At 54.6% G+C, this 25,860-nt stretch overlaps 1 protein-coding gene and 1 long non-coding RNA gene across 3 annotated transcripts in view; one reads left to right on the top strand and one right to left on the bottom strand.

Annotated features, from left to right (window-relative positions):
- Positions 1 to 5,994: 5,994 nt before the first annotated feature.
- LOC138421755 (uncharacterized) lies at positions 5,995 to 6,297 on the bottom strand. Its single transcript, XR_011249620.1, has 2 exons — positions 6,207 to 6,297; positions 5,995 to 6,058 (listed from the first exon to the last, which is right to left on the bottom strand). It is a non-coding gene; the product is annotated as an uncharacterized lncRNA (long non-coding RNA).
- A 1,672-nt stretch (positions 6,298 to 7,969) lies between these two features.
- The window catches only part of TENT4A (terminal nucleotidyltransferase 4A), a 41,333-nt gene continuing 23,442 nt past the window's right edge, over positions 7,970 to 25,860 (top strand). Inside the window, exon 1 of one of the 2 annotated variants that reach the window (XM_069556117.1) lies at positions 7,970 to 8,944. In XM_069556117.1, the coding sequence (XP_069412218.1) occupies positions 8,199 to 8,944 (746 nt within the window). In that variant the 5' untranslated portion in view covers positions 7,970 to 8,198. The remainder of the gene's footprint in view (positions 8,945 to 25,860) is intronic. The other variant, XM_069556116.1, reaches the window with a different exon arrangement.

Here is a 25,860-nt window from a genome sequence, read left to right as displayed (position 1 = left end):
TGAAAGTGAAAGTCGCTCAGTCCTGTCAGACTCTTTGCAACACCATGGACTATACATTCCATGGAATTCTCCAGGCCAGAATACTGGAGTGGGTACCCTTTCCCTTCTCCAGAGGATCCTCCCAACCCAGGAACTGAACCCAGGTCTCCCACATTGCAGGCGGATTCTTTACCAGTGGGGCCACAAGGGAAGCCCAAGAGTACTGGAGTGGGTAGCCTATCCCTTCTCCAGGAGATCTTCCCGACCCAGGGATTGAACTGGGGTCTTCTGCATTGCAGGCGGATTCTCTACCAACTGAGCTATGAGGGAAGCCCCCTGAGGCAGAGTGAGTCTCCTTAAACAACTCAGCTCCTGTCGCTCCTCAATACAAATCTCTTCTTGGGCATCCAATGCATCTCACATGCCGTTGGGTGGAATACGGCCTTCCCAGGCCAGGCCTCGGTCTACAGTGCCAGCCTCAGGCGAGATTTCTGTGGCCACCCCTGGACCTGGAAGCGGGCAGTGTGGTTCTCCTGTCCTCAGGGATGTTTCTTTCCCCAGGCCTAGAATATCCTTCCTCCGCACGCATTTCCTGCATCTCAGGTTAGATGGGAAGGGGCTTCCTGGGATAGCTGTGCTGCTGAAACGTGATGACCCCCGCCCTGGAGGAACCATGGGCAGAAGTCTTTGGTGATGCTCACACCAAGGGCGCTTGAGGACACAGAGCCATCTCCACGGTTGTCACACTTCCCAGAAAAGGCCAACCCTGAATTCAACTGAGAGTCTACATCCAACAGACCAATTTGCAGAAAACAGAGGAGACTTCCCTTGGAGGTCCACGGGTTAAGACTCTACGCTTCCACTGCAGGGAGCACAGGTTTGATCCCTGGTTGGGGGACTAAGATGCTACATGCCACAGCCAAAAAGCAAAAATAAATCAGTAAGTGGGGTCAAGACCTTAAACAAAGGAAAAAAAGAAAAGAAACTAGAGATGGCAGCGAACATGTCAAGTGATACCACAGGGAGATGTGCCTGCAAGACAGACTGTGGGATGAAGGAGCCATATTCTTCAACAAAAGATTGCCACCCCTTCGGCCCCCAGAAGAGGAAAAGATGAGGGAGAAATCACAGATGAAAAACCTGGGGAGATTCAAACTAACCATTGCAATTACAGAGCTTATGGGGGAAAAACAACCAATTAAAATTTTGTAAGATAATCAGATATCAATGATCCAGGAGTCATGTACAGATGTGAGAGTTGGTCCGTAAAGAAGGCTGAGGGCTGGAGCATTGATGCTTTCGAATTGTGGTGCTGGAGAAGACTCTTGAGAGTGCCCTGGACAGCAAAGAGATCAAACAAGTCAATCCTAGAGGAAATCAACCCTGAATATTCATTGGAAGGACTGATGCTGAGCTGAAGCTTCAATATTTTGGCCACCTGATGGGAAGAGCCAATTCATTGGAAAATAGCCTGATGCTGGGAAAGATTGAAGGCACAAGGAGAAGAGGGCAACAGAAGATGAGATGGCTAGAGAGCATCGCTGACTCAATGGACACGAATTTAAGCAAACTCCGGGAGGCAGTGGGACAGGGAAGCATGGCGACTACAGTTCACGGGAGTAACAAAGAGTCGAACACAGTCGCAAAGAGTCGGACACAACTTATCAGCTGAACAACAACAGATATCGGTTATGGATCAGATGTTTGATGATATTAAGTAAGACATTATCATTAATACATTGATGTGATTAATACCATAGCTATGTTTTAAAACAAGAGTGCTTATAACTCAGAAATACATACTGAGATATTTATGGATGAAATGATATATTATCTGGGATTTGCTTCAACATATTTGGAAGGAGAGAAAGTGGGTAAGGATGTTAGTGAACACATTTGACCATGAGTTGATAATTACTGAATCTGGTTAATGAGTACATAGGGTTTCATTATATACTTTCTTGCTACTGTTGTATAAATTTGAAAATGTCCATAATCAATGATGAGGATGATCACTCATTTTACAGAAATGCTCACCCCCAAGGTTTACTATTTTTTAAAAAATTTATTAAATCGATTTACAATGATGTGTTAATTTCTGCTGTACAGCAAAGTGATTCAATTATACATATATTATACATATATATTCTAGATTTCCTTTAAGTAGTGCCCCCAGCTCTTGAGACTTTCAAAAAGCTCAGCCTTCACCTTGGTAGGAACAGAGCTCTTTGAAGAACACCTGTCTTCATGGACAAGAATCCCAGGGGCACAGCTCAGGTAGATGGCTCTTGCCTTCTCTCTCTTTTTCCCTCATCATATTATTTGCTTCCCAGTGACCAGAGATTATCCACAAGCCACAAGTAACCCACTGACTCTTCCTGTCTGGCTCTCTCTGTGTGGTAGCATTTTCTGAGTCACTTGCTGTTGTTGCTCAGTTGCTCAGTTGTGTCTGATTCTTTGTGACCCCATGGACTGAAGCATGCCAGGCTTCCCTGTCCTTTATTATCTCCAGGAGTTTGCTCAAACTCATGTCCACTGAGTTGGTGATGCTATCTAATCAGTTCATCCTCTTCTATTGCCTTCATTATTTCCCAGCATCAGGGTCCTTTTCCAATGAGTTGGGTCTTCATATCAGGTGGCCAAAGTATTGGAGCTTCAGCATCAGTCCTCCCTATGAATATTCAGGGTTGATTTCCTTGAGGATTGACTAGTTTGATCTCCTTTCTGTCCAAGGGACTCTCAAGAGTCTGCTCCAGCAACACAATTCAAAAAGATGCTTGCTCCTTGGAGGGAAGACTATGACAAACCTAGACAGTGTACTAAAAAACAGAGACATCACTTTGCTGACAAAGGTCCATATAGTCAAAGATACAGTTTTTCCAGTAGTCATGTAGGGATGTGAGAGCTGGATCATAAAGAAAGGTGAGCACTGAAGAATTATGAGCAATACTGAACACTTATTTTAAGCCACTGAGTTTAGGGGTGGTTTGTTACTCAGCAGTAACTCACTAATACAAACACATGCACAATCTGATTTTTGTCAGTTACTTATATCACCTATTTAGTTTCTGTGAGCAACTGAGTTAGGAACCTTGAATTAGATAGAGGTTTTCAAACTTTACTGTGCTTAAGAATTGTCCAGGGAGTTTACTTAAAATACTGATTCTGGGCCTCACTTCTAGAAAGATTCAGTAGATTAAACGAGCCCCTGACATCTGCATTTTGACCAGCATGTCTGATTTCGGTACAGATCATTTATGAAATACACATTGGAAACCATTTGCTCGTGAGAACACTAAAACCATGATGTAATCACAAATATTATCTCTCTTTAATATCAGGAAAGAGAGAGAGTGGGTTTTGGCCAAAGAAGGGTAAATGCTTTGTCTGATAAGCAAAGAGAAAGATGTGCCCCTTCCCGGAGTCTGAGACTGCATTTTGCTGTCTGTACTATTTCTTTTTTTTTTTAATATGTATTTACTTTTCTTCGGCTGCATCGGGGCTCAGCTGCGTCATTCGGGATCTTCTGCTGCCGCCCGTGGACTCTCTCTGGAACGCCAGTGCTCAGCAGTTGTGGTGCCTGGGCTTAGTTTCTCCAGGGCGTGTGGGATTTTAGTTCCCCCAACCAGGGATGGAACCCAGGTCCCCTGCATTGCCAAGTGAATTCTTAACCACTGGACCACCAGGGAGGCCCCAGGATTGTTTCTTCATTTACATAAGGAAATGTTTCTTCGAAATCACATAAAAGGTTTACGATCAAATGCATAAATAGCAAAATCTGGATATAATTACAAGAAGTTGACTGGTGGCTGAGGAATCAGGCTAAGAGGGATTAGCTAGAGGTAAACAGCAAAGAGGGAGTGGGAGGTTGGGGGGGTGGGGTGGGCAGGAAGCTTAAAATGGGGAAAACAAGTAAACAGTGACAAGCTGTGTAATGGATCCTGGAAGCTCGGCAATGCAACTGCTGCCTTTCATTCCCACCGGGTCAGTGAGGTGACGACTGGTTATCCCACCAGTTCATTAAGGGCCCGTCATGTGCCAGACACAGTCCTGGAGCTGGCCCCCACCAGGGAAAAGGACAGATAAGGATTCTTCTCCTTGTGGAGCTTACATTCCTATGGGGTGAGGGGACACAGATGATAAACAACGTAAAGAAAATTTACATCAGATGGCACAGTGGGTCGATTTGCGTTCCCTGGCCCCTCCCCCTCAAAAAAAGCTCTGGTCAAGCTCTCCCCCCGGGTGCCAGTAGCACGTGCCCTTATTTAGAAATAGGGTCACCGCAGAGGTAGTCGATTTAAGATGAGGTCAAGCGTGAGCCCTGATCCAAGGTAAACGGTGTCTTTATAAGAAGGTAACAGACACACAGAGAAAACTTCATGCAATGCTGGAGGCAGACAGTGGAGTGATGTACCCACAAGCCTGAGGAATACCTAGAATTGCCGGCAACACCTGGGTGGCACAGTGGTAAAGAATTCGCCTGCCAATGCAGGAGATGCAAGGGACAAGGCTTTGATTCCTGCGTTGGGAAGATCTCTTGGAGTAGGAAATAGCAACCTGTCTAGCATTCTTGTCTGGAAAATTCTATGGACAAATGAGCCTGGGGGGCTGCAGTCCTTGGGGGTCACAGAGTCAGAGGTGACCAAGCACAGGCACGCACACTTCAGAAGAGTAAGTTTCTCCCCCAGAGCCCCCCGAGAAAGGCAGGGCCCTGGCAACACCTTGATTTCTGACTTTTAGCCTCCAGGATTGTGAGAGAATGAATTTCCGTTGTTTCAAGCCATCTGGTTTGTGGTATTTTGTTATGTGGTCAAGGAAACGAATGGAGATAAATGCTAAGAAAAATAGAGCAAGGAAGGGAAGGAGAGAATGCTGACGATCAGGTTTGCAGTTTAAACAGAGCCACTTGGAAGTCCTCCCTAAGACCTGAGAGCGGGGAGGGACGTCTAGGGTAGGAGCGTCGCAGGCAGATGTAACAGTAAGTGCAAAGGCCCTGGGGTGGCAGAGTGTCCACTGCCTTGTGATTGAGTGGGCAAGGTGATCAGACAAGGCAGGGACTTGCAGGTCATAGTCCGGCTAAGTGAGAAACAGAGCTCCCAGAGGGTTTGGAGCAGAAAAGTGGCATGATTCTTATTTATTTAAAATCAACACTTTTTTTTAAGGCTCACTCAGGTGGCTCTGGGGAGACAAGGCCAAAGGGGGCAAGAATGGGTTGGGGAAAGCCAGCTAGAAGGGCCTGTTTAGGTTAAACCTATGGAAGCTTGGGGCTTCCCAGGTGGTACTAGCAGTAAAGAACTGCCCTGGGCCAGGAAGATTCCCTGGAGGGCATGGCAACCCACTCCAGTATTCTTGCCTGGAGAATCCCACGGACAGGGGACAGAGGAACCTGGGGGGGTGGGGTGGGAGGGGGGCTGTGGTCCATGGGTCACAGAGTCGGACAAAACTTAAGCGACTTAGCGCAGCACATGGAAGTTTGAAGGGGCTGTGGGTGGAGGGTGGGGTGGATGGAAGCTTTTGGCTGTTTGGAAGGTGAAGCCTAGAGGGTGTATTGGCTCTGGAAAGAGGAGCCCTTGGATGACTCCGAGGGCTTTGGCCTGAGTCACTGGAAGCAACGAGTTCCAGAATAACAACTGACTTGTTTTGTGTGTTTTCTGTGGTTTATTTAACTGGACATGTTCTAATCCTTGATCATAATTTCCACATGTACCATATACAGGTGCTGAGCAATGTCTGAACAGAAATAGCCACTTTTATCAAGTAACATCATTTGAGGGAAGAAAAAAAAAAAACAACACCAAAAACCTCAGTATGTAATACACGGACTTTTTCATGCTGGTAGGAGAAGGCAGTGGCACCACACTCCCGTATTCTTGCCTGGAGAATCCCAGGGATGGGGGAGCTTAGTGGGCTGCCGTCCATGGGGTCGCACAGAGTCGGACACGACTGAAGCGACGCAGCAGCAGCAGCAGGAGTTTCCAGTGTCAAGCACTTAGCACAGTCTACTCATCTGAGATACCGACGAAGACGAGACCATTTAAAATACGCTTTGTTCTGAGGTTTGAGGGGAAAGGCGTCCAGGCTGCGGGGTGGGAAGGAGGCAGGCTCGGTCAGGGAAGTCGCCTGGCCCAGGAACGCCCTCCCCGGGTCAGGCCAGGCCGGGTGGGGCCGCCGGGTCCGGCAGGCAGGCAGTCTTAGCTCCCCTGGCACAAGGAGACTGTGGACCTCACCGAACGTGTGTGGTCAGCGGTGTGTGCCAAACACCTCCAGCGTCAGAGCGCCGGGCTCAGAGCACTCTCTGGACACGGGAACACACAGGGCAGACGGCTGGGCAGAGTCGCTGATGAAGCCCGCAGACCCCGGGCCAGCCCGCAAATCCAGGCCACCACGGCCTGCTTCCCTGATGGGCAGCGCCGCCGGGCCGGCCTAGGGAGCTAAGCTGCCAGCTTGAGCTTCCTTTTCCGCATAGAAAATCATTTTTAAAAGCATAACAACAGCAAACCAACAAACAAAATAAGCCTGTGAGGCGGGATGTGTATTTTCCTTTGGAAACAGAGTGGAGAGAGAAGCTGTGAATATTCAAAACTGTTCCTGGTTAGTAAGATGGGGTATGAAAAATGTAGAACTCGTTTGGGTTTTTGAATTCAGAGAAGGCATAGCACAACGGGTATGCGCTTTAGGCGTTACAGCCACAACAGAAATTCAATGTTACCACCTACTGCTTGAGTGAGGGTGAGAAAGGACTTAGAAATCTCTTCGAGCCCGGATTTTTCTTCAACTAGGAAATGAGAATAACAACGCCTACCTCACAGGGACGCTGACCTTAGCCCACCCCGGCAGCCCATAGCGTTGTTTGCGTTGTTATAGGATTCATGCTTTATTACTTTTGCTTTGCTTTATTACTATGTAGGTCTTTTTATGTCTCCTAAAATTTTTTTTGGGGGGGGGTGTGAATCTTAATCTATTTAATTATATTAAAAAAAAAAGCCTGTGAGGAAACCCGCAGATGAGGGTTTCCCTCCCGCAGGGTGTGGGGCGGCTCCTCAGGAGGACGCCGGTGAGCACGTGGGCGGCGCCGACACCGGGGACCGCGGCGTGACCGGCCGCCCGCGGGACCCTGGTGGACGCGAGGGCGGCTTTGGGGCATCTCTGTTCTGTCCGTGGGGCAGCGACCGCCCCGCCGAGGGGTCGGTCAGCTCCCTAGGTACGGTCTCGGCCGGCGGAGGGCGAGGACGCGGAAACGTCCCCCACAGGCGGTGCCGAATTCGGGCTCCTGCGCATGCGCGGCGCGGCGCGGCCGAGCGGCCGCCGGACACCCAGCGCGCATGTCTCCACGCCTCGGCCTGCGCGTGGTGGAGGGAGGTGCGGCCGGCGGATGCAGACGGGGCCGAGGGCGGTGCGTCGCCTCGCGGCTTTCCCCTCTGCCCCCGCCGCAGCCCCAGTCTGGTCTAGAAAGGCCCGCGAAGCCGGCGCCTCCCCTTTCCAGCCCCTCCCCCGTCGCGTATCCTTCCGACGCGGTGCCCCGCCCCTCGCTCCCTCCCTCCCCCCGCGCCCTCTCCTCAGACGGAAGGGAACGCCAGCACGCAGGCGCGCTAACCCAGGCGGCGGTGTCTAGTGAGGATTTGAAATCGGCCGCGCGTGCGCACTGGCGTCCGGGCCCGGGCACTGGAGGCCGCGTTTCCTGCCCGCCCGCCGCCCCCGCCCCCCGCCCGGCTCCCTCCCCGCCCCTCATTGGAGCGGCGGCGGCGCCCCCTCCTTCACCCGCGCCCCGTCGCCGCCGAGCGTGTCTTTTCGCCGCCGTCGCCGCTGCTGCTGGCAGGGACGCGGAGCTATCGGCGCGAGCTCGCCTGAGGGCCCGGCTCGCGGCGGCGGCCGCCCTCCCGCGGGTCCCGGGCCGCGCGGCGCCTGGACCCGCCCCCCTTCGATGGCCTCCGCCGCCGGCCCGTGTGGAACGCCGCCGCGGCCCCCGCGCCGCCTGAAGGGAGCCTGACAGGCCCCAGGAGCACCGCCGCCGCCTGCCCGGGGACCTCCTCGTCTCCTCAGAGACCGCCGCCGCGAGCCGCGACCCCGACGGGAGCCGCCGCAGCGAGCCGGCCCGAGGCGCGGCTCAGGCCCGCCCGCCCGTGCGTCCGTCCGCCCGTCCGTCCGTCCGTCCGTGCGCTGCGCGGCGCGGCCCGGGGGCGGGGCGGGCGGGCGCGCGGGCCCGCGGGGCGGGCGCGTGGATGGATCCGCGCGTGGCCTGGATCCAGCCCGAGCAGAAGGGGCCAGCCAATGCCCTGTGGATGCAGATCTGGGAGACCTCGCAGGGCGTGGGCCGCGGCGGCGGCTCGGGCTTCGCGCCCTACTTCTGCCTCAACTCGCCGGCGCTGGACACGGCGGCCGCGGCGGGGACGGGGGCTGCCGGGCCGGGCGGCGGCGGCGGCCTAGGGGGGCCCGCGCTGCCCGCCGCGTCGCCCCCGCCGCCCCCGCCGCCGCCTGCGCCCGGCGCGGCCGCTCTGCCCCCCGCGCTGCTGACGGCGCTCGGGCCCGCGGCCGAGGGTGCCCGGCGCCTGCACAAGTCGCCGTCGCTGTCGTCGTCGTCCTCGTCGTCATCGTCGTCCTCCTCGTCCAACGCCGAGTCGGGCACCGAGAGCCCCGGCTGCTCCTCCTCGTCCTCCAGCAGCGCGTCGCTCGGCCGGGCGGGCGGTGGCCGCGGCGGCGCCTTCTTCCACTTCGCGGACGGCCCCCCGAGCGCCCCCAACGGGCACGCCGGGCCGCGCGGGCCCGCGCCCGCCGGCTCCCCGCCGCCGCAGCATCAGTTCCACCCGGGCCGCCGGAAACGCGAGAACAAGGCCAGCACGTACGGCCTCAACTACCTGCTGTCCGGCAGCCGCGCGGCCGCGCTCAGCGGAGGGGGCGGCCCCGGGCCCCAGGCGCCGCGGCCCGGCACGCCGTGGAAGAGCCGCGCGTACAGCCCGGGCATCCAGGGGTGAGTGCGCGCGGCGGGGCGCCGGGGAGGGGGGCGGCCTCGGCCGCGAGGGCTCTCCCGGGGCTGCGCCGCGGGCGATCGGACGTCCCCACCCGGCGCGCTCACCTCGTTTGGAGGGTGGGTGTTGGAAGCCGAGGTCCGACTCTGCGAGGAGCTTTTTTAGTTTCTTATTTTCATATTCAGAGTATAAACGAGCGGTGTGTCGAGATTCTAGAACTAACGGTGCAGGAAAGGGCCCACTGCGTTCTGTGCGTGCAGGTGTTTTCCTTTTCTCTCTGGCTAAACTGGAAAGGTGGAGAAGGAAACAGCAACCCACTCCAGTATTCTTGCTGGAGAATCCCCATAGACAGAGGAGCCTGGCGGGCTACAGTCCATGAGGTCGCAGAGTCGGACACGACTGAAGCCACTTAGCAAACTGGAAAGGAGGTCGCATACTTTCCAATACTATCCCCGCCCCCGCCAGGTTAGGGACCTTTTGTCAAGTGGGATGCAAGAGGGGTGTTTTATGTTAACTTGCAGAGGCTTTTTAGTATTGTCGGGAACTTGAATCAAGTTGAAGGCAAATGTTAGTTAAATGTTAACTTTTTTACTCCCCCGCCCCGCGAAAATCCATTTAGAACAGGACTAGATTTTTCGGTAGCGATACACTTTAACCAACAGCGAATTTAGAAACGACTTTCTCGTGAAGGGGCTTGCATATTGTGGTTTAATTTTGTGCCGAAATTGCCAAATAGCGTCTTCTGCAGTTTTTTTTTTAAATAAGTTAGTAGTGTTCAGAAAAAGTAAAAAAACGTTTGTAGCTATTGGTTATTCTCTGGGAAGTGTCATCTCTATTTTAAGCATTTCCACATCAGCCTAATGGGGATTAGAAGTTCCTTTTAAGGTTAGAGCAGTTACAGAGGCCAGGACCTGTGAGGAAGGTGGGTGTGTGTGGGGGAGCTGTCCCAGGTGAGGCTGTCTGAGGTGTGAGTGCTACTTACCTAGCCCTTCTTGCGCTCTTCTGAGCACCTGGAAACAAGGTATCTGTAGGCAGGGTGTTTTTTTTTTTTTTTTTTTAGTCAGCATTTTTAGGATTTAAGTTATAAACTTTCTTGTACAGTTAGGCGCTGATTTAAAGGTCACGTAAGGATCTTTCAGGGTGTTAAGGTTGTGAAACATTAGTTTTATAAATCCCACAGTTGCTTGGTATTTGGATTATTTGTAAAAGTAACTAATTGTTTGTTTATTTTCTAGGTCTGTTTATTCTCTTCTGAAATGTGTTGTGAAACCTAAGTTGATACTACTTTAAAGCATGTGTGATACACAGTAATAGCTGCTCTTTCTGCAGCTTGTTTCACCTGCTGTGGGTTGGAAGCAAGTTACTTTCAGAAATTCCTGAAGCCTTTGAGTTAGGGCTTCCCTGGTATTTCAGCTGGTAAAGAATCTGCCTGCAGTGCAGGAGACCCCGATTCAATTCCTGGGTCGGGAAGATCCACTGGAGAAGGGATAGGCTACCTACTCCAGTATTCTTGAGTTTCCCTGGTGGCCCAGCTGGTCAAGAATCTGCTTGCAATGCAGGAGACCTGGGTTCGATCCCTGGGTTGGGAAGATCCCCTGGAGAAGGGAAAGGCTACCCACTCCAGTATTCTGGCCTGGAGAATTTCGTGGACTGTATAGTCCACGGGGTGGTAAAGAGTCTGACACGACTGATCGACTTTCAGTTTGAGCTAGTACTTCAGCCCTGAGTAGGAGTCCCACCTCTTCTTGCTGTCTCCCTCCAGTTGCTACTTGTGGAACTTTCTGAGCAGAGGTGGTGGGGGGGTGGCTGTAGGTTTCCAGCCTGTCTCCCCTGGAATTGACTGTGTCTGAGCACTAGGAAAACAGGAGGACGTGTGGTCTTCACCTGTAGAGCTTCGGGTGTGATGCTCTTGTGGGACCTGCTCAGGCTCTGCAAGCGGTGTCCTTGCCTGTAGTTTCTAGTAAGCCTGGGCACATGGGTTGCTGTCTTTCCTTAAGGAGCGCACGACCTGCCAGGCGCTGTGCTGGCGTCTAGGGGAGGGGTTGGCGTGGGCTGTGGCCCTGGGATCCTGACTCGGGGGCCCCTCTCGTGGGCTGTCATCCTCTCTAGTGAGGTTCAGTCAGGGCCCACCCCGCCCACCTCCCTCGCTCCCCTTAGGTTAGAGGCAGAGCGGACACCCTGCTTGCCACTACAGGCTCTTCTGGGGTCTCCGCTTCTGGGGGCCTGCCTCCTCCACTCCCCGAGTCCGTTAGAACTCAGCTCCGCAAGGTGCAGGGCTGAAGAGTGGGCTCCCAAGCTGCCAGGAGTTCTGCCTTTCAGCCCCTTGAATAGGTGGGGTTTTTTCCCCCTTCCTCGCGGGACTCTGTGGGTGGCCCTGGGTCTGTCTACTCTCTTCCATACCTGCCTAGAGGAGGAGACTGCTTGGATTGCCCACCTGTGCCTGGAAGGGTGAGTGTCCAGCACCTGGTTCCCTGCTCTGAATCCTAGCAGACTGCCGCTTTAGAAGGGCAAAGAGGAGGCGGAGTGCACCCCAGCAGCGGTCCAGCTGGGGGGTTCGCCTGTGGGGGGAGGAGGGGGGCCTCCCTGATGGTCAGTCATGTCCGCCGGCCTGCTGGGCTTCTGGGAACTCACCTTTTGGTGTGGAGAAAGATCTGTGTCTGGAGCTTGCTCCTGGTCACCAACTTCTCTGGAGAGATGAGGAAGGCCACCAGAACACCTCTCCTTTGTGGCTTAGAAAGAAAAGGAACTGAGGTCAGAGAGCCGCTGTCCACCCAGCAGACGAGACTCTTGTTGATGAAAAGTTGCCGGACAGCGTTTCTGGAAGGATGGTGTCTGCAGCCCTCCAGAAATGGTTCACACTTGCTCGTGTGGCGGGAGTTTGAGCAGCCTCCACTGAACCCTATTGGGCCTCTGCCTGGCAGCCCCTGTAGCAGCCGGCACCATCCCTTCTTTCTTGGGGAGCTTTCTGCCCTTGGGAACTCAGCCTGATGGCTGCCTTGAGAGATGGCCAGCCTGTCTTCATATGAAGAAAAAGCATGTGAAAGTGGATGGGAATGAGGGTGAGAACTTCAGCGTAGAGAAGGTCACATGCTTCTCTTGTAGCTGCCGTTGCCTCTAGTTCTTAGTCTGTTTCTTTGGTTGAATCTCAGTCTTTGGGGAACCGTGTGGGCAATGGGAGGGGTGCTCTACCTGGGGATGCAGGCAGGTGGTGGACGGGTTCAGGGCCCCTGTGACCTGGCCTCTGCCTACCTCGCTGAACTTTGCCCAGGTCAGCCTCAGCAGCTTCAGAAACCTCAGTTTCAAGGTAAAGAAAAGTGCTGCATAGCAAGTCAGGGTGTGGGCCCCAGTTCCGCTCTCACATCCCCCCTGGTGCTCTGTGGGCCCCTGGGAAGGAGGTCCTGGGGTGAGAGAGGAGGCCTGGCGAGCCTGCCATCGGGTCCTGCCCAGGCTCGGGCTCCGAGTTTGCCCTCTCAGGCCTGCCCGCGTGTGTGGGGTCACCCAGCAGCCTCCCCTCAGGTCTCTGGACGTTTCATTTTTAAAGGTCTTCTGTTCCCCCAAAGAGAATTCACTCAGCCTGAGTGTCCGAGACACCAACAAGTGTCATACATAGGGGTGTCCAGCCGCTCCCACGGGACCTGGTCCGGATTCCTCCTGCCCTGGGTCTGTTCCCTTCTCCCTGCTCTCCTGAGTCAGCGCCTGGAGGAGGTCATGACCTCGCCCCTCCCTCTGGCCCAGCCTGCGGTCCAGCAAGCTGCCTCCCCTGGTGCGTCCTCAGGGGACCGGTGGGAGGGCACAGGGGAAGGCCCAGCATGACTGCCATGGACCCTGGGCTGCCTCCTCTCCTGCCTTCGTCTCATCCAGATGTCGTCCTCTGAACGTGCTGGGATTCGCGGGAATGGTATTTGGAGATCTGCCTTGAAAGGTGGCACACCTGGGCCTGGTTTTTCCAGTGTTCATCCCCAGAAGCCCTTGGTTGTGGAGGGCAGCAAGGGCGATGTGCTGGGCATGCATTTGCTGCTGCCCGGGCCATTCATGAAATCCCTGCCACGCAGGCACTCACCTGCGTGCCAGTCACATAGCTCTTCCTGCCCCTTGCACCATGGCTGGTCTCTCTGCAGAGTGAAATTGAAATCTCACTCAGGGTGCTGGCTGTGACGCTCAGGGAGAGTGGCGCCTGGTTGCTGGTAAACAAGGACGGGCTGACCCTCAGGGAAGGGGCTGCCAAGGAGGAGGGGGGGAGGGGCAAGACAGAGCCCTGGAAGTGGAGGGGCAGCTTGTTACGCCAGCTGGGGAGGGGGCCTTTGAAATGGGGGCCCTCAGAAGGTTTTGTAAAATGGCTTCCCGATGGCTCCTGTGTGGAGGGCAGGGTGGGATGGAAAAGCCTTGCCAAGGCCGGGCCACTGCGGCCGCTGAGACATGGCACGTGGTGGGGCTGCGCACTCCTAAAAGGAAGTCTTCAGTGTTATGAAGTTAAAATTTCATAATTGAAGATTTGTCAAAGTAAAGTGTCAGGCTTTCCTTTTGTTTGCCATTTAATTTTAAATTTTGGTCCCTGTTTTAAGTGGGCTCATGTGAATGGAAGGAGAGGTAGCAGTCATCCTTGAAAAATGCTGTTGTTAAGGTGATTTTGGTTTAAGCTTTGGTTTTTTTGGTTGTGGAGTAAAAGAGGATTGCCATAAACAGGCAGACATAAACCTGTGATGTTCGCGTTCACAAACCTGGTTTTGATGATGCAGCCAGAATGTGGGCTTACGGGGTGTGGGAGGAGGGCTGACTGAACCCGGGAGCCGCCGGGTTGTTGAAAGCCACAGTGCTTGCTGGGAACAGTTGCCGGCCTGTCTAGAAGGTTCCAGCTGGCCCGGCAGGGTTCCTCTGCTCTGAAGGCTGCGCAGGGGGTCTGGCAGCGGAGGAAGGGGAGGTGGGTGGGCTCTAATCGGGATAGGAGCCCGAGACACCCGCCCACAGTGCGCTGCACGTGCGACGTCTGACGCTGAGCTTTCAGCGCCACACCTCGTGTGCTGCTGCTGTGTAACACATCCAGGCTCCAGGCTGCCTGCCGCTCTCACCGACTGTCTCACAGGCTCTGTGGGTCGGAGGGTGGGCTGGGGGCTGGCTCCTCCACTTGGGCGCTCACTGGGCTTAAGTCCTGGGTTGCCCACTGCATCCTCCGCTGGGGCTCAGGAGCCGTCTGTGAACTCACTCCTGTCATGGCGTGATTCTCCCTCAGGGTCCTAGGACTGAGGTCCCTGGTTTCTTGCTGGCCGCCAGCTGGGGCCTCTCTCAGCTCCTTTAAGCCACCAGTGTCTTTTGTTCCTGGTCCTTCTGTCTTCAGACCTGCCAGGCTTTGAACCTTTGGTAGCCTCTGCCAGCTGCAGGAAGCCTTCTGCTTTAAGGACTTGTGGGGTTGGTTCAGGCCCACCAGGGGACTGTGTTAAGGGCTTGCAGTAATACGGCATGGTCCCAGGAGCCACGAGCATTTCCTCATGGCCACAGGTTCTGGATCTTCCGGGGTGTGGGTGGGGAGGTGTTCTCTTGTAGGTAGACCTGTCTGCCTGGGGACTTGGGCTGCGCTGTCCTCTTCCAACACTGCTCTCCTTTGACTGGACACTAGCCCGTCACTATGACTGGCAGATTGTCTGTCTTCTGGTCTGGTTGTCACCACTGAACTTGGGCAGCCAGAGCTACCGTAGCTCTGAGGGCCTGTCTGTGCCTTTCATGTGGACTGTTCTTAAAATATGTTATCTGAGCAGAGTTTATGTGAATGTTGTGGACTTACAAAAATCTCAGTGATTGAGAAGTCCTGTGTGTGAGGTGTCCTGCCTTGGCTTGCTTAGCGAAGGTGCCCTTCCTGCGCCGGGGGAGGGTGGCCGGTGACTTGCCCAGTCACCCCTGGATTACCCCGCGGTCCCTCCGTGCTTTCAGAAGACGCAGCCCAGGTTTGGGGACTGGTGCCTTGCTCAGAAGCCCCGCCTCAGGGCTCTCCCCCTGCCTGTGGAGTTACTGCTGCTCTTGAGAACTGGCGCCAACTCGCCTGTGTCCTTTTGGGGGAGGGTGGGCTGTGTCCAAGCCTGGATTCCCAGCGCCGGGCACAGTCACACTGTGTGCACTGCTGCTGTGTGTCTGGGGGGCGAGTGAGCGGATGAGTGAGAGAAAGAAAGGAAGAGAGTCTGGCAGGTGTGGCAGGTCTGCTGAGTTGAAATAAACCAAAGGCTAAAAATAACTTTCACTGTTTTTCTTAGGATTTTTGAAGATTTTATTGCTAACTGAGGTTATTTAAGTGCAGAATGAAGTAAAATTTATCACAGTATATCTGCCTCCTTTCCTGAAAAGTGGTGAAGTCAGGTTTACGCTTTGCAACCCAGAATGTGAAAAACAGAATGTTCAACAAAAATTCTATTTGGTGTTAGAAAGGCATCTCCATTTAGTTTTTAGCTGGTCTCTCTCTCTTATTATGAAATTAGTACCTAACACAAGGAGGTAGAAAGCTTGGTGCCCAGTGGGTGTTCTATGACCTGGTCCCACATGCCCTGGGCTTCTGAGGCCTGGGTTCCCTTTGCCGTGGAGAGGAACGGCAGAGGCTGCACCCACGCCGGCCTGAGGCGGCTCTGCGCGGAGGTCTGTCCTTCTCCACACTCACAGGTGGACAGCGCTGAGGTTCCCCTTGGCCGAGAGTGGCTTCAGTTATCCGAACCATGTCCTTTTCTTGTGGGTTTGTGCTCCTTTTAACTCCCAAGTCAGCTGCTGTGCATAGCCATTTCAGCTCTGGGTGGTTGGAGATGAGAGTGAACTTCTTAAGTGTAACAGGTGGATTGTAGGTAGTTTCTATCTTTTCACGTTTGGAAGGGATTTTGCTAGAAATACCATCGCACACATTACTCGCTGGCTTGCTCGGACGCTGTCAGTTGTGTCCAACTCTTTATAACCCCATGGATTATAGCCTGCCAGGCTCCTCTGTCCGTGGGGGTTCTCCAGGCAAGAATACTGGAGTGGGTTGCTGTGCCCTCTTCCAGGGGGTCTTCCCCACGCAGGGACTGAACCTTGTGTCTCTCATGTCTCCCGCATTGGCGGGTGGGTTCTTTTCCACTGGAACCATCTGGGAAGCCCTTGAAAGGCATTTCAGATCTTAACATTTCTGGAATCCTGGGAATCAGAAGGAATGGCTAGGGTGGAGGAGTTAAAAGGAAATGAAAAATCAAAACATTTGCCTGGTGGTGGTGGCTGCGTGGGGAAGCATGTGCAAGGCCTTGAGCTCACTGGGTTAGCCCCATCTCGGGTAGCCTGGTTTTCCTGTCTGGATGTGACTGGCTTCTATGAGGGTCCTGACTTCTGAACCTCAGTTTCCCACTGTGGAAGGGGGCCCGCCCCTTCGCCGGGCCTGTCACATAAAAGGCAAGCGGGTGAGTTGTCACATGGAGGAGTTAGGAAGGCCACTGGTTTCGTTCCTCCCTCTTCTCTAGAGAAATCGAAACCAAAAGTTAAATGGTTCTTGTTGCCAACCGAGTAGTGGCAGCGTTCCCTCTCAGGCCAGAGCCTTTGTGTTGGAGAGACGGCTACAGGGCACTGGGCGGGCCGGGGGCACGGCTGGAATAGCCCCACCGAGGCTGGGAAACGCTTTCTCCCTTTGATCCCAAAGAAACTTTTCTGCTTTTAAAAATTTAAACAGTGCCCAAGTCTTGTGTCCTCTAGGTTTAAGCGTCCTGTTTTCCCAGAGCTTCCAGGGTCCTCTGTGTATATTTACCGGGTGTGTGGGCGCTGCCCTGTGTAACTTGATTAGAAGCCTTTGGGAGTTTGGTCTTGTCTTGAGTAGAAGGGGCGGGTGTTACGCTGTTTCTCTGAGCTCCTTGCAGCCTTCAGCACGTGTTCTAGATCGTGTCACAACTTGCGACTGAATAGCAGCTGTGTGTTGTGCAGGACAGCGGGGTGAGAGTCTGGGCGGGTCAGAACTAGGGCCACGCCGCCCGCAGGACGTTCGTGAGGATGGGGCCTGGTTCTGTGCTGCCCAGCGTGGGGGGCCACTGACCCACTGACACTCACAGGACTGAGGAGCTGGGTTTTCATCGTAGTTAAATTTACTTTAAATTTAAACAGTTTTACGTTGGACAGCACTGAACTGCAGTAACTTAAGATTCTTTACTCAAAACACAGTGCTTGATTCAGTAACTGCTGCCTAAATAAATCCAAACCCTCACACCAGCAGAAGCCATGCTGCTCACCAAGTTACCACCAGAAAGCCCTGGAACAGTGTTTCTGAGTTTCTAGTGGAATTCCTTTCCCAGGGCTGGCATCTGCCGAGCGCACAAAGCATAAACTGGGTTCCTGGCGGAGGACCCCGACGGCCGGGGGGTCTGCTCCAGCAAGTGGGCGGCAGTCTCCTGCATCCCAGCCTCTTCCGCCGGGTGGTCTCGCTATCCCCGCCCGCCCCACATGAGGTTTCTCCCTGTAAGCGTTTTCCTTTTGTGTAGACGGAAAAGCACAGCCTGCCCAGGCCAATGTGATCTGGCCAGAGGTGCTGCCTGTGGGAGTGTCAGTCTGGCGCTGACCCTGGGGAGACAGCTGGAGACTGGGCTGGAGCTCACAGCTCTGCAGACCTGACTGCAGTGTGTCTGTTGTGGGTCATCTGCTGTTTCGCTTTCCTGGAGAGAGCAGACCAGGGGAGGGGGACCAAGGCCCTCCCTGCCTCAGGACTTTGAAGATCTGATGACCAGTGACAGAGCTGGGGGGCCTGGGGGGCCCTTCCGGCCTCTGAGGTCCAAGGAGTTCCCCAGGCATTCTGGAACTGCCTGGGGAAGCTGTGGTGAAGGCCACAGGACTCCTGCCATCGGGATTGTTCTTAGAAGTTGGGGGTCTATGAACAGTGAAGGGTTTGAGGAGCTGTTGACTTGGGTTCTTCCAGAAGACAACCGAGAGATGGAAAAGCAGGGCTGGCGAGCGTGTGGCTCCGCCGCCTCGGTGTCAGGGCTGCTCTCACTATCCCGCTTCCTCCCAGGTCCTTGGGCTCACTGTGAAGAGCAGGTTAAGTCTTGGTACATGACGTGTCTTGCCCAGGGTGCAGCTAGAAAGCCAAAGAACAGGCAAGCGCCTCAGCCTAGGCCTGCTGGACAAGAAACCCCGCTTCCCCACTGCCTGCTGGGGAGGGGTTGGTGCCCTCGGGAAGGCCCAGAGGAAGGAACGTGGTGAACATTCAGGGGAGCCTTGGTGCAGCGCACAGAGAGTATTCTGTTATTCAGAGGCATCTCCTCTGAATTTAAGCAGATGGGCTAAAAACTTGAGGTATAACTCTGGAAATGACTGAAATATAGGTAAGAGGATACTTTGCCTGGCTTGTGAAATGCAAAGGGATTCCAAAGTATTGTTACGAGTTATCTCCTGGAAAAAAGTGGATGATGAATCTGTCTGAAGAGTTGGTATCTCTATCAAAGACTGACTCACGAGGAACCGACGTACAAACCTCAGTGCAAGGTGAAGGTTAGAGGTAAGAATACAGAGCTCAGTCCAAATTCCAGAGACCAGGGACCTGTGAGAATTGTCACAGGTTAAGGCTGGAGTGAAGGAAAGCTGGCAGAATTGGCCTCTCAGGATGGGTTTTAGAGTCAGCCCTTGGGAAGTGAGTAGCGGGCCGGGCTGGGGAAGACGGCTCCATCCCGGGGCAGCTGGACAGGGCAGCTGGGCCTCTGTTGCGGGGACGGCAGTGGTCCTCAGTGCATGTCGTGGTGTTTATCAATCGTTGCGGGCCTCCCGAGCTCCCACTTCTCCAGGAGGAGGAGAGGGCATGAGGCTCAAGCCGCTGAATCTGAGTGTGCTGGAGGCTGACTTAAAGAATGGTACTGTTTTTATAAAACAGATTTGTGTGTTTTTTTTTTTTTGGTAAAAAGTAGGAAGCTTAAAGTCACTCAAGCCTACCACCGGGAAATATCCACAGGCCCTCAGGTGACTGCCATTGTGGACATCTCTCTAAGTCCCATTTGGATGGACACATGGCATTATCAGCAGATGTACTTCAGTGTTCCTTAAATACAATTTACTGAATTATTAATTTTGCTTGAAAGCGAAAGTAGGATTCACTATCAAATAGAATAATAGTTTCTAAGAGCTCTTGTGGAGACGAAGAATATAAAAAAGATGATGAAAACCTTATGTGGCTAAGTGTAAAGAAAAATTGGATTAAAAGTTTTTTTTAAAAATTATTGATTTTTGTGCTGGGTCTTCGTTGCTATGTGAGCTTTTTCGCCAGTTGTGACTGGCAGGGCTCCTCTCTAGTCGCAGTGCATCTCGTCGCGGCTTCTCCTGTTCTGGAACACGGGCCCGGGAGCGCGGGCTCCGTGGTTGTGGTGCGTGAGGCCCGCTGCTCCGAGGCCTGGGCACGTGGGGTCTTCTCTTGTTCTGGAACATGGTCTCTAGAGCGCTGGCTTTGTGGTTGTGGTGCGTGGGATCCGTTGCTCCGAGGCCTGGGCACGTGGGATCTTCTCGTCGCGGCTTCTCTTGTTCTGGAACATAGGCCCTGGAACACGGGCTCCGTGGCTGTGGTGCGTGGGACTCACTGCTCCGAGGCCTGGGTGCGTGGGGTCTTCACTGGTCAGGGATCGAACCTGTGTTCCTTGTGTTGGCAGGCGGACTCTTTACCACTGAGGCACCAGGAGAGCCCTAGAGTAACAAGGTTAATAAGGTCACTTGCGTCTGCTTGCTGCCATACAGAGATGTGAGCCCTTGCTGGGGAGTTGCCACCCGCCAGAGTCACGTGTCGAAACCCTAGTGCACGTGGTGTGGTGGTGGTAAGAGGTGGGGTCTTTGTGGGTGATGGGCTCGGATGAGGGCAGGTGGGGCCTCATCGTGGGATGAGTGGCTTTATGGGAAGAGGACCGTGTTCCCGCGTTCTGTCTCCACCGCACGGACACGGAGAGTTGGTAGTCCGTCCGCCCGGACGAGGCCCTCACTGTTGCCCATACGTGTGGGGAGCGGGCGCTGGGCTTGCCGTGCCCGGAGCCGTGTAAGGTGCCCGTCTGCGGGGCCCACGACATGGCCCTCTGTCCGTCCCCAGCTCCTGACACGGGCGCTGTTGTCTGTAGCCGCGCGTTAGACGTTGGTGTCTTGTTCCATCACTGTGATCACTGCCTTCGTTTATGGAGCTCCTCCTGAGTGCCAGGCCCCGTTCTGAGCACTGTGGACTCGTTGCGTCTTGATGATGATGCTGTGTTTCCCAGGGTAAACAGGCCCAGAGCGGTGGGGGTCCCGCCCTGCCCCCGCAGTCTGCAGTCACTCAGCCTTGATTCTGTACTTATGCAGACGTTGTGCTGGGCACCAGGCTGTCCCCACATGCCACCAGCTTTCCATGTTCTGGCGGGCGTCTTTGTGGGGCTGCCCTGTGTGTGAGCACTGGCGCTGGTTAGGATCTGAGCCCTCGCTCCCCCTGGCCCGCAGCCCCTGGCTGCTCCACGGGCCAGGGCCAACCCGTCTGGTGTACAGGAGAGCTCGTGGGCGTGTGCTCCCCGAAGCCTGCTGGGGGCCAGCGTTGTGACCTCAGTGTGCTGCCCACCGTCTCTTGGTGTTGTCAGAGATCTGAGGCAGGACAGAGCTCTGCTTAGGGACGCTGGTTGCTTCTGGATGCCCACCTGTCCGAGCCTGCCTCCCGTCCTTACCTGGTCCTTTCTGTGGCATGGGCCCCGCCTCAGGCCTTCTTGCAGCCGCCCTGCCATCCTCAGACCAGGCTCTGCCTTGACTTTCGGTGCTGGGTGCTTGTTGGTTTCATCTTCCTGTTGGCGAGAGTCTTCCACCTTTTCCATGTGGACAGCCTGCCTTCTCTCTTTCCCCTCTCTGTCCGCCCTCCTTAAACTGGCCCTTCCCAGGCTGTGGCTGCAGCGGCTCCCCTGTGCTCCCTGTGGCTCCTCACCCTCCTTTCGCCCCGTGTGTATGACCACATTCTTAGCTAGGTTTTCCATAGCAGGAGGCACAGGAGTGGGTTTTCCTGACCCAGCCGGAGTCTGCTCCTGCACTGGGCTGCCGTCCTGGTGGCCTCCGGCACCCTGGTCTCTGCCTCTCGGTTTGCTGTGCCGTGGTCCTGGGCTCTGGTCCCTGAGGATGCGGCATGAGGGTGTCTGAGCCCCCCCACTCCCCTGGCATGTTCCCTTCCTGGCCGTCTGCAGGCTGGAGGGGCTGCTGTGTCTTTGGCGGGCTCTTTGGCACCCGTGGCCCCTGGGTGGAGAGGAGAGTCTTGGGGCGAGTCTGTGGGCCACCTTTTGGGGCTTGAAGCCTGTCCCCTGAAGAGCTCAGCTTCTTGGGGCCCAGCTCCCGTCCTTTCATGGACTCGGGGTCTCCAGGCCTGGCGTCCGTCTGCTCTGAGGTGAGGTCAGCCCAGGGATGGCCGGCCCTCGCCGTCAGTGTGTTGGCCCCAGGCTCTCTCTGCTCCAGGCAGAATGGGTTCCTCTGGCCTGCAGGGCTGCCCTGATCTTTGAACATTTGTGATTGCCCTCTGTCGTAGCTCTCGCACCAGCTCACTGGGAGGCTGCCTATGACCCCACGCTGTGGAGTAGCCGTGACGTTGGCCGTGGCCACCATCCGGAATCTCTGCGGGGTGTGCTGTGCTTCGGGTTGGTTTAGTTGCTTGCTTGGCTTCCTCCTCTACGGCCCTGACCCAGCTCCACGAGATGACGGCCTGCTTTTCTCTGTCTGGTGCTCTCCATTGCCGGGGTCAGAGCCTGCTCCACCGGGGTTGGCCGAAGGAGCCAGACGATGACTTGCGTCTGCTTTCTGGTCTTCAGTGTGGACTTAAACCTTCGGGGCCAGTGAGTTCTGTGCTTTGTCTTCCCTGCCTGCCTGTTTTTCCTCGTTTTCAGCGCTGTTGTGTCACCCCCTTTCTGTAAAATGTTTTCCTGGTCGTCTTGGGGGCCTTGGGAGGCTGGCGTGTGCTTTTGCTGGTGTCTTGAGCCAAAACCTGGGGCCCGACCCTGAGACTCGCGAGGTGGACGTGTCTCCCTCATGCTGGGCAGAACTGGAACAAATGATTTACAGCCTGCTCTACACACGTCGAGACCTTTTGCCGACTGAACGGAAAGTAAACATTTGATAGTTAAAAGTTATGTTTTTATTCTTCTGGTATCATAGGTCACACTTGACTTTGATGTATACACAAATACTGGATACTGTGAAATTAAGTAGCTTTAATTACAGTGAACTTTGAGAAATGCTGACATATGGGCATGTGGGGAGACTTGGCTCTCATGTGGCCAGTGGCGCACAGGCGCCTGACAGTGATGAGCGCCCACGTGGTCACGTGCATGGTCTGCCGGGAGTGGGCTCAGGCTCACCGAGTGCCCCCCTGGGTCCTGGGGACGTGGATGGTGGTTGGCAGCGCCCTCCATCAGGTGTGCCACCCAGCGTTCTCTGGGGAGAGGTGCACACGGCATCTGGCGTCGGTGCCCAGCGGTCGGGGCCAGGGACAGAGCAGCTGGCTGGGCGGAGGTCTGCAGGAGGCGGGGGGCACACTGGGGAGCTTGGAGGTTCCAGGGGGCTCTCGCAGCAGCACGAGCAGAGACACGTGAACCTCGGGTTCCTCCCAGCAGGTTGTGTGTGGGCCGCGAGGCTCGGGCTGGATGCCAGCCCCTGAGCATCTCTAAGGCGGGAGGGGGAGGGGTTCTGAGGTTGTGCTCGTAAGGTTGTTGCAGGTGAGTGGCCCCAGCAGGCAGGCATGTGTGTCAGTTACTTGTCTGCATAGTAAGAATACTGATACGATAACACTGCTAGTGAAGTTTAGCAGTTTCTAACTTGGGAAGATCCCCTGGGTGAGGAAATGGCAACCTGCTCCAGTATTCTTGCCTGGGAAATCCCATGGACAGACTGCAGCCAGGTGGGCTGCAGTCCATGGGGTCCCGTAGACCCAGACACGAGGGAGCGCACATGCGACGTCTGCATGCAGCCTCAGAGTCCCACCGGACACAGCCCTCGGGCAGCAGCACTGTTGACAGGAGCCGGCCAGCGGGGAGCCAGCCGGCAGTCCCTGGTATGGAGTGGCCAGAAAGACCAGCCGGGGTGGTGGACGTCGCCTTCCTCACTGGTCCACTTCGCTCAGTCATCCACGTCCCAGAGGTGGTTCTGGGCTTGTAGGGTGGCTTTCTTAGAAGGTCTGTCTCTCTGCTAATAAGCCAGTGACCTGGGTATACTTTAACCAGAGCTCTAGGGCTCCACGGCATTGGAGATGAGCACAGGAAGAGGCCCCTGGGCCCCCAGGTGCCGGGCAGGGGCCCAGCCAGAGGGAGCGCGTGCGTGGGTTTGGCCTTAATGTGGAGGCTGAAGGGGGCCCGCCTGAAGAGGAGTGAAGCTCAGCAGTGTCTGACTTTGGTCTTTGGAGTAAAGTCAGTCACTAACCCTGCATGGGGACACTTTCTCTTGGCTTTGATTATAAAAGCAATACAGTACTTACTGAAGAAATTTGGAAAATAAGGAAAAAAAACGACCCATGCTACTTTTCTGTTCTTAACATATTTCTTTCTCATTTTTAACGCTGCTTTAAATGTGTCATAAATGGGTCATTTTGTATGTTTGTTTAAATCTAACTCTAGATAAATGGCTCCTCGTGTCTGAAAAGGCTCTTTTAAATAATTTTTAAGGATGGAATTAATGTACATTGTTTCTCAAATAACTAGGAATAGATAGATACAACTTTTCACTTTTTACAAAAGCCTGTCGTGCGTATTTCTGCCCGTGTCTGTGTGTTGGGCGACTTGCTGAGCGTGACTCCCCAGCCTGTGGCTGAAGGTCAGGATCATGAGCTGCATGGCTGTGGGTTTGAGTCCTGATCAGATAGCGCTTGCCTGAAAGCCTGTAGTGGCACCCTGTCCCGTCGCTCTGTAGCAAATACACGGTGAAGAAGTGGAAGCAGCGGTGGCTCTCGCTTTCTTGGGCTCCACAATCACTGCGTTCAGTGACTGCAGGCATGGAATTGAAAGACGCTTGCTCCTTGGAGGAGAAGCTTTGGCAGACCTAGACAGTGTGTTAGAGAGCAGAGACACCACTTGGCTGACAAAGGTTCATGTGATCAAAGTTTCCGTTTTTCCGGTTGTCATGTACGGGTGTGAGAGTTCCACGGTAAAGAAGGCTGAGTGCCAAAGAATTGATGCTTTCGAATCGCGGTGCTGGAAAAGACTCTTGAGAGTCCCTAGGACTGCACGGAGATCAAACCAGTCGATCCTAAAGGAAATCAGTCCTGAATATTCATTGGAAGGACTGATGCTGAAGCTCCAATACCTTGGCTACCAGGTGGGAAGGGTGGACCCATTGGAAAAGACCCTGGTGCTGGGAAAGATTGAGGGCGGGAGGAGAAGGGGGCAACAGAGGATGAGATGGTTGGCTGGCATCACTGACTCGATGGACATGAGTTTGAGCTAGCTCTGGGAAATAGTGAAGGCCAGGGAAGCCTGGCCTGCTGCAGTCCATGGGGTCACAAAGAGTTGAACATGAATTGGCAGCTGAACAACAACAAAGACTATTTGGGAGATGCTAGTGAAAATGCTGGCAACGTGGATAGCATTGTGTAGTCTCCCAGAATAGTACTCTTTTCAGACTCTTAACCATATTGCTGCCCAGAAGATTACCCAGCTTACCTTCGTGAGTGTAAGCACGTCTGGAAATAGGACAGAAGATGTAGCTGTCTCCATCTGACAAACGATCCAGCTCTTGGAGCCAGGAGCACGGCTGGGCGGTTCCCTCTGAGCCTTGCGGCCTGAAGGGCTTGTGCTGCGGCTGTCGTGCGGGGCTGGGTGGTGGGGTCCTGAGTTGTTGCATGTGGCTCAGCCAGGGGCCTTCTTGGCACCCTTTGCCCTGGCAGCCTCTTGGCTGTGAGCTCCTCCAGACTATGGGTCCTGGAGGGCATGCGGGCTCCTCAGGACCCCAGTGTCAGGAGGCTGAGCCCCACTGGTCATTTGCATCCCGTGACGGGTTGAGGACTTGCTTAGTGAGTGGGAGTTCCTTGCTGGCTTGCTCCAGCTGGTGGCTGTGGCAGTTCATGGTGCATCGTGGCAGAGTGATGGTTCTGAGCAGTTGTAACCACAGAAATCTCCGCTCACGCATCTGTGAAATGCTGAGGTTGGCTTCGTCCTGGTCTGTAGGAAGCTCTCAGGTGTCTTACCAGTCTTCTCTGTGTAGAAATTATGTTAGCATGTCTTTTCTGTTCTCGCAGTGGGTTTGTAAAGACATGCCTTAAGTTAACTGCCTCTGCCATGATTAATTAAGAGCTTCTGATATCTGACCTCTTGCTTTCTTCTGTGAGGAAGAGGAGATCGTTGTGGTTCTTGGGCCATTTGGAGCCCCAGGGCCCTTGCTTGGCGTGTGCAGTATGGTTGGGTTTGGTCTGCCAGGGTGAAGAGGCACTTCCCCTGATCCACACAGAGGCACCTCTGCTTCCCTCAGTTCAGGTGCTTGGACGTCGCCTGCACGCAGTTCTGTGTGAGTCATCCCAGGACCGATCTCTGGAGGGAAGGGGAGAGAAAGCTTGCTTTTTTTAAAAAAAAATTATCTTTGGCTGTGCTGGATCTTTGTTGCTGAGGGTGTGCTTTCTCTCGTTGTGGCCAGCAAGGGGCTCCTCCCTTGTGGAGCGCTGGCTCTCAGGTGCCTGGCTTCAGTCATGTGGCCTGCAGGCTTAGTTGCCCTGCAGCATGTGGGATCTTCCTGGACCAAGGGTCAAACCTGTGACCCCTGCATCAGCGGGCAGATTCTTAACCATTGGACCACCAGGGAAGTCCGAAAGCTTGCTTCTGCCAAGAGCTGAATTTGCATGGACCAGGGTGACAGAGTTGACGATTCCTGAGCTGCAGAGCCCTCTGGCCTGGCCCTCTTGTCCTGGGTTGGCCTTGGCCTGGCCTGGCGCCCCAGGGTCCCCCGTCCGTCACTGCGTCCTCCTCCTCCTCCTCCTCCAGTCACTCAGCCCTCAGGA

Source organism: Ovis canadensis, chromosome 16 (assembly GCF_042477335.2).
Source record: "Ovis canadensis isolate MfBH-ARS-UI-01 breed Bighorn chromosome 16, ARS-UI_OviCan_v2, whole genome shotgun sequence".
Classification (NCBI taxonomy): Eukaryota; Metazoa; Chordata; class Mammalia; order Artiodactyla; family Bovidae; genus Ovis; species Ovis canadensis.
The sequence above is the reverse complement of the archived record's forward strand: the minus strand, read 5'-3'. Positions and strand labels throughout refer to the sequence as shown.